At 38.9% G+C, this 13,107-nt stretch overlaps 1 protein-coding gene across 4 annotated transcripts in view; it reads left to right on the top strand.

The window, feature by feature from the left end:
• Il1rap (interleukin 1 receptor accessory protein) overlaps window positions 1-12,840 on the top strand; it is a 139,165-nt gene extending 126,325 nt beyond the window's left edge. The window contains exons 11-13 of one of the 4 annotated variants that reach the window (XR_009056812.1): window positions 3,776-4,339; window positions 4,622-4,703; window positions 10,209-12,840. Coding sequence is in view for 2 of the 4 variants with exons in the window: in XM_057764132.1 (XP_057620115.1) it covers window positions 3,776-4,476 (701 nt within the window). In the remaining 2 variants the exon portion in view is untranslated. Of the gene's footprint in view, window positions 1-3,775; window positions 5,137-10,208 lie in introns of those variants that run through there. The other 3 variants (XR_009056811.1, XM_057764133.1, XM_057764132.1) reach the window with 3 other exon arrangements.
• Window positions 12,841-13,107: the final 267 nt, after the last annotated feature.

The raw sequence follows: 13,107 nt of genomic DNA, 5'->3' as shown, positions 1-13,107 counted from the left end.
GATTTGTGTCCTTATATTTTTTTGTCTGGGTTTGAGAAATAGGGGGAAAAAAGAGCAATTATGTTTACAAAAATAAATGAAAGAAGTTATAATAGCAAAATATTTATTGAGGAATAAGAAAAATGTGAACTTCATATCAAGAACATTTCCTCTGCATATGAGTAAAAGAATTGCTTAAGTAGAATGAATAGTTGAGTACATTAGATGAGTGGGGGCAGGGAAGCAAAAGCCACACTTAGTGATAACATTAGAACAAAACCACAGTTATTTCTCTGGTTTCAGCTTCAAACACCACTAATGCACAGAAAACTCTTACTGGTCAACAAAAGGAAGGAGCCAGGATGCATGGACCACAGCCACGAGGACACGGTTTTCTATTCAGTTAATAAACAACTGCCAGGCAGGATTGAAAGGCAACAAAATTCTCTTCTGTGGGCATATAGAATCCCCATTCCAGGAAATATGCATTGTATTACATTTTTTATATAGATTTTTGCATTGAATGCATGGTAACCAGTCTTAAGTTGCTTCACCCTTCAATCCGTTTAGAAGACTTGGGATTGGCATTCATTGCATTGGTGTCATCAATCTCACTATCACTTGCCTAATTAAATTTCTCCAGACATTTTCTCCGTCCAGTTGTCTACATCCCTAAGCAGATCTTTTACGCAAGCCAAGTATGCAGCACGGAATGAAAGACATGTTCAGCAGCTAATCTAGTGTTTCTTTTGAAGCATTTTAAAAATTAGATTGTTATGTATTTATTTTCTATCCCTATGTGGGGATGGCGTACGTACTAGTCAGTTCTCATATTCTGCCCAGGGATCAAACTCAGAATGATAGGCACTTTCACCTACAGACTCATCTTACTAGCTCTGATTTTTATGTTTTGGCCAAATTATAAAATTTATTGATGTATTTATTGATTTTTTTATCAGTTCTTGATATAGATTTAGAATATAAACAGTAAATTCATGATAGTAATGGGGTTTAAATTTTCTATGCATTTAGTTTATAATAGCTGCAGACAAGAACAATTACTATTAATACAGTCTCACAATCTCTTTGACCATTGCTAATTTTTGTTGTGGCCCTATACCTTTGCCTTTATCATATGTGTTTTGTAGAAGAATAGACTCAAATATAAAGGTATTAAAATAAAAAATAGAGATCAAGGAAAAATGAATAGTTGAATTCAGATGGTTCTTTAGTGTTGCTCTGTTTTTCAAAAGGAGGAAAGACAGCATGAGAGGGGAGGTTTTTCTATAAAAACCCTAGCAAAGGAAAAATCATCAGATTCAAATGTAGTGGGAGCTGTGGGCTGTGTTCCTGCCGCCCCAGCTCCTGGTAGTCTGGCTAGCTTATGTCCTGAAATAACAACACACAAACTGTATTCTTTTAAACACTGCTTGGCCCATTAGCTCTAGCCCTTACTGGCTAATTCTCATATCCCTATCAACCCATCTCTAATAATCTGTGTAGCATCAGTCTAACCGGGAAAGATTCAGCATGTCTGACCTGGTGGCTTGCTTCATTGCGTCTGCCTCTGAGAGGAGCTGCCCTGCATCTGAGCTCACTTCCTCTTCCTCCCAGCATTCTATTCTGTTTACTCCACCCACCTAAAGGCTGGCCAATCAAATGGGCCAAGGCAGTTTCTTTATTAGCCAATGACCTTCCTCCATCATTCAAAGTTTTCTTGTAGATGAATATGGCTTGCATGGCTATTACAATTTTTAAAGGCATGCTTTATAGAGTTCTAGATCAGAACCAAAGCTTAAAAAACATCCTAATGATTCAAAGAAATGAATCCATTGCTGTATAATTAGACCTCATTCTTCTAAGCCCAACATTAAATCACCTAATTCATTATGCCTCTACACAAACTCTAACATCACCCTCATCCTCAAATGAAAATCTCGGAGGAGTTTTAAAAAGCATAAAAGGAAGCCACTTGTTTCTAAAGTATGAAGAGAAGATCTGAGCACAGGAGAAGCTCCATCTTGGGAGCAGCTCTAAACCTTTGTCAGGGTCTGTTTCCATCACTCAGATAGCATCCACACGGTTCTCTTCCAAATGGAAACTTTCCACTTTGTTGAAAGGTACAATATTATTTTTTTTAATTCCACAAGCCCAAGACAATGTTTAAGACCTGTCTTTTACTTCCACACATGGTTCACCCACTGAAAACAACACACATGTTCCTAACTTTATCACTTAGCTTTGGTTACATGCACACTTGTAGGATTTGACTGTATGTTTCCCATGTTGGAAATCTAGCCATATTGTCCTATTTTCTAGGTTGTTTTCTTTTTCTCATGATCCAGGTAAAGCAGTGGACTCCTCACTAATATATTAAAGGCATTTCTTAAAACCTGAATAAGGGGAGATGGGACAAGGGAATTGCCAAAATACACACATACACAACATGCACACCTGCATACACACACATGGTTTTGAGACCTGAAAATTTAAATCTTTCAATATCAGAACAAAAAACTCCTTTCACTGATTAGAAAGAATGAGTGGGGAAGGATCCTGGCTTCCTCAAGTTCATGGCGATCAAACTCACTGCAAATTCTCATTGTCTTATGGAGACAAAAAAAGCAAATCCAGCTGCAGCACTGAAGACAACATGTTTTCAAAGTTGTCGGCAGTAAGTGTTACATGGGTGGGATTTCTTTCCCGTGATCTAAGACCCTTCTCTAAGTCCCTGCATTTCATACTGGGTTAGATACTGCATTAATTGGAGGAATTTTCCTTTGGGTCCTATCCATATCCCCTCGGCAAACATTAGAATCAAGTACTCTGCCAGAAGTCTTAATTAATTGATTGATTCTTAGCTACCATGGTGGCATTTGGCTCTTTAATTGACTTTAGGCCACTTCTTTACACACACACACACACACACACACACACGAGAAAGAAAAGCAAGAGAAAATTGAAGTAACAAAGATAGGAAGGCAGCAGGAAGGAGCGAACAAGGAAGATAGAATATTTTAGTTGATAGAAACCAATCCTGTGCTCAAAATGTTAAGTACCTGGGACTGGCTGCTACTCCAGATCTAAGGAAGTGGTAATTCCCCAGGTAATTTGGCAGTCAAACATTCTGAAGAAGTAAGTATGCTCATTGTTATTTAAAATATTATTATTCTATGAGACATATATACAGTTTGAATTATTATCACAGGAATGATGATGATGATGATGATAAGGGATGAAGGGTCTGGAAGTTATGTCTGGTATAGGATAAGAGTAAATACCTGAAGTCACATGATCCAGTGGTAAGAAGAAGCTACAGTAGCTTCACAATAGCACCTAGCTCCTTCGAGCTTTTCTTTGAAGACATCTGGTCTAAGGCCACCAGATAAAACTAAAGGAAACGAGAATTCTAAACCAAGAAATTCTTTACAAGCAGAGAGTAGGCTGCTTTCTGAAATAGTTCATCTAATTCTCCTTCCCTTTATTTTCATGATCTATCAGGGGAAGATATTTTCATGGCATTTTATGATAGGGGAAGAGACCATCTGCAGTGGAAGGAGGTGTTGTGTATGGAGAGAGATTAAGTTCAAGCGACTCCTCTTTCTAACAGGAAACAAATTCTTACCAATTGTCAGTAAGAATGGTGTGGATGAGATTACTTGATTTCTTAGTTTAACACTGATATTCTATTTTCTCAAAAGCGTGTGCATGCCCGTCTTTTGCGAACTAGACAGCGACCAGCTGGGTATGAAGACATCATTACCAGATGCTATGCTATCTTTCCATTCCCCTGTAGATACGGTGGAAGCCGTGTTTGATTTCATTCAGCGGAGCCGAAGGATGATTGTTGTCCTGAGCCCCGACTATGTGACAGAAAAAAGCATCAGCATGCTGGAGTTTAAGCTGGGCGTCATGTGCCAGAACTCCATTGCCACCAAGCTCATTGTGGTGGAGTACCGTCCCCTCGAGCATCCCCATCCAGGCATCCTGCAGCTGAAGGAGTCTGTATCTTTTGTGAGCTGGAAGGGAGAGAAGTCCAAACATTCTGGCTCCAAGTTCTGGAAGGCCTTGCGCTTGGCTCTTCCCCTGAGAAGTCTGAGCGCCAGCTCAGGCTGGAATGAGAGCTGCTCTTCTCAGTCTGACACCAGTCTGGATCACGTTCAGAGAAGAAGTCGATTGAAAGAACCCCCAGAACTCCGGAGCTTAGAGCGGGTGCCTGGAGTAGCTCCAGCCCAGGGCATCATGTCCAAGCACCGAGGGAAGCCCTCCGCAGCCTGTCGCTGCTGTGTCACCTACTGTGAAGGAGAAAGCAAGAGCCGGGCAGAGATGCATACCCAACCCCAGTGGGAAACACACCTCTGTAAGCCTGCTCTCCAAGAGTCGGAAAATCAGTGGATACAAAATGACACCAGACCCGAGCGAGCTCCCCAGATCTCAGCTCTTGCACGGCACCAGTTTACAGATTTATCCAATAACAATGACTTTTATATCCTGTAATCACTTTATATGGAGGGTGGCGGCTGCTATTTCTACCAACTCTCCCTGGGTCGCAAACATTTGGGAATAATTGACATTTTTATCATCTAATAGACTATCAGATTTGTGTCCCCTTTATTGATTTCTAAAAACTATTTGTTTCTAGGAGACAAAAGACCGGATGCACCTGAATGCAGTTATTGCCTCTAACGGCCTCGGAAGAGCACACTCTTCTCGGGCCCTAGAAGGTCAGTATGTAAAAGTTGCCTAGAGTCTGATCTTGCCCATCGGTTTAAAAGTAGCTCAGAACTGGGGTTTCCTTATGACGTGGGTCGGTATACTTGGGCTTTGACAGAGGGTGTGTGTACCCAAGAGAACAGGGCTTTGACACTCACAAGGTGTGTGTACCTAAGGGAGCAGGGCTTTGACACAGGGTGTATGTACCAAAGGGAACAGGACTTTGACATTCACAGGGTGTGTGTACCCAAGGGAGGGACTTGAAAAGGAGCAGGTGCTGTAGGGCAGTGCTCAGCAGCAAACCTACAGCACATTTTGCCCTCCCCTTCCCCCCCATGGTGAAACTTTCTTAGAGAAATTTATGCCTCCTATTGCCTCCCTGTAAATAGTGTGCTCTGAACTTCCTAATGTTGTCAGTCTTAATAAAGGTATATTTTTATGTCATGTCTTTTGTACTAACAGATTTCTAATGCCCTCTCCTCATTCTGCATTTTCTGACTTTTATATTCAAATCTAAAGAATATTCCAACTCAAGAAATTGAGATTTGGATTAGGTAGAAAATGTAAGAGGTCATTTTGTTTTGTTTTCTTTACTTTTTTCTGGTGTGTATCTATGGAAGTACCAAAGACACTGAGTTGGCAGACTATGAGAAGCGGGGCTTAACTAAGGATCTTGCTTTGTTCGGACCACAGCAGAAAAGTTTAGTATCAGAATGGAACTATAAGTAGGATTTGGTGCCTACACCCTTTCTTCAATATTTTGAAAAGGGATGTTGAGGTCACGTGCCTCCCTCCCAGGGGCAGGAGGTAAGAGAAAAGGAAAAAAGAGGACAGATGTAGGTTTAACTTCCATTGACTCTATCCAACAGCAGCAGGATAGAGTGCAGGTTCAGAGTAGCAGACTTTTCTGCAAACATTCTAATGACCATAAAAGGCTCTTGGCAATTTCCTTTCAAGTAGGAGTCCTACCAGCATCATTTGAGCTTGCAGATAACTGGCGAACACATGAGTGCTCACTCAGTTCTGTTTGTTTCCTCCAAATTAGACCCTGCAAGGCAGATCGTCCAGTTTCCTTTATGAGGTCCCACACATTAATATTGGAATGCATGCTTGCAATTATATTCTGGCTTAAATCTATAAAAAAAAAGCCAAAGAGTAAAACAAAACAAAAAACAGACCAAACAAACAAACAACACAAAAACCTTCATCTGTGAGATATATTTATCCTGAGGGTCACTAGTGTGTAATTTCTGGGCAAACATATTTAGCCAAAGAATGTATGCTGAAATAGGGGTACAAGCGCCATTGGCAGCTGTAGCCTTGGAAGTGCAAGTTGGCTATGAGAACATCTGGAAAGTATGTATTCCCTCTCCACGCTGAAAACATCTGGCCTTCATAGTAGGGTTGATCCGATAAATCCTCCAGCCCAGGAGACAGCTGAGAATCAGTGTTTCTTCTTGCTGCTCGGTATGCTCCATGTTTACTATAAGACTGTTACAAGCACAAAATCTGCTGCTTCTGAACAGAAGTAAATCAAAAACAGCAGCAGACAATACTTAATGTGAGCAGACACCTTCAGTGTAGCAGCTTCTTGCTGCTAGTGTGCTTGGTCCAGAGACAGCCTCTCAGCCAAACACAATGGGAATGTTAGACAAATAAAGCACAAGTGAGAAGTCTGCATTTTATCTGTTGAAACAAGAATTAGCCCTGTCGAAAACACTAGTCACTATGGAAGATCTGCCCAGATGTGATACTCAGCAGACAAGACTCGGCACCTCCTAAGGTCTCATCTCAGGTTACATCATTTTCTAAAGAGATGTTCAAATGCCTCAACTTAGCAGCCAGAAAATGGGTAATATACATGACTTCAAATTCTATGAGGGGAGGAAATAATCTTATTTCTTATTAATATACAAACTGTAAAATACCTTTGGAAAATTTTAAAAATTATTTTTATCACTTATGCACAATAATTTAAACATTCTTAAAAGTACTCCTCGCCGGGCGGTGGTGGCGCACGCCTTTAATCCCAGCACTCGGGAGGCAGAGGCAGGCGGATCTTTGTGAGTTCGAGACCAGCCTGGTCTACAAGAGCTAGTTCCAGGACAGGCTCCAAAACCACAGAGGAACCCTGTCTCGAAAAACCAAAAAAAAAAAAAAAAAAAAAAAAAGTACTCCTTGAAAATTTCATCCATGAAGCTAGAGACTGGATCAGCGGTTGAGAGCTGACTGCTCTTACAGAGGAACCCAGACTTGGTTCACAGCACCTACATGGTGACTCATAACTGTTTGCACCCAAAATTCCAGGGGATTCAATGACTCTTGACTTCTGAGGACTCCTGAACACGTGGTGCACATACACAGAGTTAGCACACAAAATAAAAGTAAATAAGTATTAAAAATATAAGTAAATGAAGAAAAAAATTTATGCCTGTATACAATGAAAGATGATCATAATCACCCTCCCTTAATACTAATAGCAAGTCCCTTTTCCAACTTCAAGTCTTAGAAAAAGAATTGCACACTAAGCCCAGTTACCAATATGTGTATAGATGTAGGGTCGGCAACTGAAGCACAGGTGCCACTGACCCAAGAACTGTGATTGTCTCTAAACATTGCTTGTACAACAGCTCCTCTGCCATTCATGCTAGAGTGTGGTTGGCTTGTGTAGACAGCCACAGCTGCTCTGAGTTTGCAAGTGCAACAGATGTCTCATGTCTAGAACAAAGCATTTCACATCAGTCCTTTCTATTTTACAGCTCTTATAACTTTTTCTGCCTCCTTTTCCACAGTGTTCCTTAAAAGCCTTGGCTGGGTGATTGGTAAAGTTGCCCTTTTTAAGGTTGGGTAATCATAGTCATTTATTATTACACTGATGAGTTATGAGTATCTGCACTGCAAAAAAAAAAGCTTTTTGACCAGCATAACTCTATATTTATAAATATAACTATTTTGAAGGCAATTTATTTGATAATGCAACCATTTAACAGCATAGAAAGTTCCACCTAAGGTAAGGCCTATGCATCTCCCTAATCATGGAGTTTGACCATATTTTAAATACTAGGCATGTATTAAATGCCAGACATGTAGCAGGCCTCAGATTCAATCAGAAAGTAGTTGTTTACTCCATAAACATAATGCCACTGTTGCAGCAGTGAACGTGTCTTGCTTGAAAGGTTGGTATTGTGTCCTGCAGTGTTCATTGTTGGGTAAGACAGTTGGGATCTTTTTCCTCCAGCAGCCTGCAACAGCACCTTCTGACCCTGGGAGGTGTCAGATTGATGTCTCTAGGTCTTGTAGAATCATTTTCTTAGGAAACAAAATAAAATAAAATAAAGAACTAAAGGCAGAAAAGTGAATGTGAAATATAAGTTCTATTAAACAGCTGTGTAATTTTGGTACTCTCAAAGCTAAATTTTTATAGTTATTTTTTTAAAAGATATAAGCACATAGTTAACAACATAAAGTCATATTTTGGGGCATTTGGCTATCGAAGAGTCTGAAAGACAATGACCTATATTTTAAGTTTATGAAGAACGACTCAGAAATTAGCATTATTCTTTTATCTGTCATGCCACAATAGAGTGATAGTCAGTGTCATGTATTTCAATGTAAATAAAAAGAAATTTTACTTATGGGCCATGACTATCTATCTTTGAAATGGTATAATTATTGGTTAAGTGGACATGTCATTATGTAAGAAATATCATTTCTATTTAGGAGCATGATTTTAAAGTCAAGTGCAGTCTTCCTTATCTCTTTTCTCTTGGGATATAATCTCTCAGCCTTGGTGTTCTGCTAGCCAAAACAAAAGTAATATCATTAATTTTACTGGATGTTTTGAACATTAAATGACATTCTACAAGCTTAATTAGTATGCAACATTTCTTTTTATATTTTTGTAAATTTGTCCTAATTCAACATAGAACAAGAAACTATATCCAGGGTAAGTGGCTTTCCCAAGGGTTAGTAACTCAGAGAGTTAGTATGCTAATCTCAGCTTCTAACCATACATTCCAGGGCCAGTTCTCAAACCAACCCTGGTGGGTGCATGGGAAAGAATTTTTTTCCAAGCCTCCTACATGGAACTATTTTATCATGACCATGTATATCACAATATATAAAAAACAGGCACATTAGAATTTTCTATAGGAACATAATAAATAGAATGGAGTGTTTGTATGTGTGTGTGTGTGTGTGTGTGTGTGGAGGGGGAGCAGGTCTATTAGAATGGCTTATAGGCTCTGGTCTGGGTAGTCGAGCAATGTCTGTCTCCCAATGGAAATGCTAAATATTTGATAGTTATTCACTCCACAAGACTAGATGAACTTGTGCTGGCTTCATAAAACTTTAAAGAACTACTGGTCTTTAGTCTACATTGGAACTTAAAGAAATGGATTATACTACCAATGAAGGGGGTGGGGTGTCAGCAACAGCATGGATGGTTTTGTCAGTAAGAGTGAAGGCAAACAGGCAAAAAGCAAATACTTGCTTCTTCAAAGGAATTTTACGTAGACTGCCAGCAGAAGGTGTGGCCCAGACGTAGTGTGGGTATTTCCATGTCAAATGATAGATAGCACCAAGAAAATCCCTCACTAGCGTGACAAGCTGTAATCAAGTCAACAACCAAGACTATCCATTACAAGAAAGATCTACACAGAATTGTGTTATAGCAAGTATCTAGCGGATCATCTAAACTTGTTGTATTGTGATTCTATACAACTTTGTTTTCATATATAATAACATTAAAAACTAGACTTACTATCTTCTGGATTTTACAATCATGCTTTTAAATTTTCCCAAAGTAAATATAAAAGTGTATTACCTGTGTACATTAAGACCAGAATTTAAGTTTTTAAAGCTGTGATACACATTATGAGTTCCTCCTCTTACAACTACTAAGAACTCCAGTAATAATAAATTTCCTTCCAGATAGATGATTTGAAGTGGTTGGATAAACTAAGACTCCAGGCTAGAAATAACTTGAACTAATTATTACAACATGCCACAAGGTAAATAAAGAGGTAATGTTTGCAAACTGTTGTGTCTCTGGGAGTCCCTTGGGGAACACCTCCACACTGAAGACATAAAAACAGCTCCTTCACTACAGTGGTGTTTTCATAGGGGCACACAGTCTATGTGTCTGCCTTTTTCGAGTGTGCCTTTGGTAATTTGAATAAGGTAGGTACCCCATGAGTCTCTCGTGGAAAACTATTGCCTACAATACTCTTTAACACTTTTCATATGTCCTATAGTGTAGTTCAGATTGTGAGAAAGAACCAATTGCTCTAACCTTGACAAGCTCTCCGGTCTTTGACGCACTTATAGCAGAACCATTTGTACTCACGTGGAAATGCGCATTTCCTGCTGCTGGAAACGATGAAGTCAGTGAGCTTCATAAAGGTGTGGCAAAATGTCGCTAAGGCGGGGCAAAGCATCACTGAAATTTCTCAGGGGATTCTGATGCACAGATTATTTAAGAACCATTAATTTTTACCTCTCTTTTACCCTTGTAGGCTCTGATTTTCTCCAGTCAAGGAGGACTACAAATCATCCTTTTAACAAACGTTTGCAGGCAATAGCTGAAAATAAAGGGCCTGTTTAGACCTTGGAATTGTCTCAGCACAAGCAAACAATCGAATACAGTGGTTGGTAGAGTGTATTTATAACCCATGAACTATCTAACACTGCTTTTCAGAACTTGGTGAGAGTGTTCCAGCCATCATCTCGACTAGAGTAAGATAAGCTATGCTGGTCTAAGATTTCAATAACTTCCCATCCCATATGTTACTTTTGTTGATGCTAAACATCCAGCATAGGGGCTTGGAGTTTGTTTTTTTGTGTGTGTTTGCCATGTGAAATGTGTAGCTTGCAGTTGTCCTATAATTGAACTTAAAATGATGCCTCTTATTTTCTTTCCCTCATGCTTTATTAACTAGAACTATCTCCAAGGTCTTGATCCAGTCATATAGAAATCTACAAAATATGTTCTACAGTCACTAGGAAGGGATAATTACATTGACCTTTATGAACACGTAGCATTGTCTTCTACAAATGAGATAAGGTTGAGATATTTAGATAGGGTGATGAAGCAAAGAGGGACCTTCAGTCTTCTTTCTGCTACTTCATATAATAAAACAACAAAAGACTCTGATGCTCACGTCCAACCTGAGTATGCCAAGTTATCAAGATGAAAGTCCACACAGAAAAGAATGAAACTTGCACATAAGTGCTCCCTAATTGAACGTTGTTGACAGACATCACTACAATAATTGCAGTTTTTCTTATAAGAGGAAGCATGTTCTATAATTTGAATGCTATCATGTTGGGTTACTTTCCATTTCCTGGCTTTAGTTAGTACTCTTAAGAATGTGAAGCTCAAACTGTCTGCAAATGAGCCGTTTCATTTTGGAAATTCAGGGAGCCTCAGAAGAATTGAAGGCATTTAGAACACAGTAGAGCATGTAACATGGTCATTAGAAAGCATCATCGATCCATTTATCTAAAGAGTTAAACAGGGAATTCAAACTGAGGGTGCTGAAGCTCAGATGAGTTCAGTGGAGATCAGTACCAATGGGTATCATGGAGTCTGCGACTCCTTTCCTTGCATTTTCTCTCTTTTTGATTGGGCTCTGTTGACATTGAGTATCTGAATTTTCACATGGTGTTTTCTAATGTATACAGTATTATTTGGTAATAACTAAAAGCTCTCTATAATTTGGCAAAAAATAATATTTTAAGTCTTGGTTCATGAGAACAAGCTTCAGTGTTGAACAAAGAAGAATTTTGCTTCTCGGTGTCATAGGGAAATTATTCACTAGCTAAAATCCTTCTAAGAATAGTTCGCATAGTTTTGCCTTGAGTACATCAAACATTTAAAAATACTCAAGTGTAAAGAATGACTTTCTGGGTATAAAGATGAGTATATGAACAACATCTGCTGGCAGATCCTGAGCTCTACTTTTTCCCTGGATGACTGTTATTTCAATACTTTAAAACAATTTCAAACCATGCGTACTGGACCATTCCTCCAGTCTCAATACCCAGGAGACGAAAGCAAAAGGATTATGAGTTGGAGACCAGTCTGTGCTACAGGATTAATTCCAGGTCTACCTGGGTTATATAGTGAGACCACAACCTCCAAAATAAAATAATAAAATAACTCCTGATTTCCATGTATTTAACACACTGATTTGTTTTCAACGGTGACAGCTAAGTCACAGGATGACTGTGTTTTAGCTGCCAGGGCAAGTGATGCTGAGCCAGAAGTGAACTTAGTCCTGGAGGCCAATTGCACATACTGGCAATGTGCCCCAGAGAGTCAAGTCTCCCCCAAAAGCTTGAGAAACCTGGTATTTCCAAGGATGATGGCTTGATCTTTATAATTTTGAATAAGAGTCAATGAAAATTCAGTAATAATATCTTGTATATATGGAATGAAAGGGTAAAAAAAACCTAGTATTACAGATAGTATTCTTCCTCCTTAAAGGGTAAAACATGAAACTCATTTTCAAAAGCTGAAAGTGAATTATTTGTCAATGGGTAAAAAAATCTTTTAGCCTTTTTAGGTCTTTGATTTTATATTGTTTGCATTCTGGATTATGAAATAATGAGAGGATAAAAACTAAGAACATAAAATTGTGAAAGTAAATAGAGTTTCTAACCTGGATAACCAAAGAAGACAGTAGTCCTAGTGTTTATTATTTTTATATTATCAGTCCCCTGAAGCAGAAAAGACTGTATAAAATCCAGTCACTTGGTTAGTGGCAAATTTCACTAAATGATGTCTAAGAAGAAACTGAAGAAAACAGCAAGGACAATCAAGCCTCGTTTCCCTACTTTGAAGCACCAGGATAAAAGAAAAAAATTGTAAAATCTCTTTGGTATCAACTAGAGTAAGGTGTTGGGTGGGTCTCAGGGCTTAGAGAACAAAGTTAGACAGTTATTTCCATTTCAAGCTTGATATTATATAAAATATTAACTTTGGAGTCAGTACATATGATTTGGGATACCAATTATTATAGTGAATGTGCATTTCAATAGCACATGTTTGCTCTCAAATTCTGTTTCTTCATGTTAAGTGGAAATAATATCTACCTCATTGAATTGTTGTAAGGGTAAAATTATTCAATAAATGTGAACTTCTGAAACCTGTAACTACACATGTGGTAATGGCATTGTTTTGTCATTGTTGTCGTCATCACCACCACCATTACCATCATCACATAATCATCATACTCATCTCTTCCTCCTCCTCATCATCACCACCACCATCACCACCACCATCACATAATCACACACTCACACTCATCTCCTCCTCCCCCTCCTCCTCCTCCTCATTATCACATAATCACACTCATCTCCTTCTCTTCCTCCTCCACATCACCACCATCATCATCATCATCATCACACACT

This window comes from Chionomys nivalis, chromosome 3 (genome assembly GCF_950005125.1).
Source record: "Chionomys nivalis chromosome 3, mChiNiv1.1, whole genome shotgun sequence".
Classification (NCBI taxonomy): Eukaryota; Metazoa; Chordata; class Mammalia; order Rodentia; family Cricetidae; genus Chionomys; species Chionomys nivalis.
Note: the sequence above shows the minus strand (reverse complement) of the source record. Positions and strands in the feature narration are given on the sequence as shown.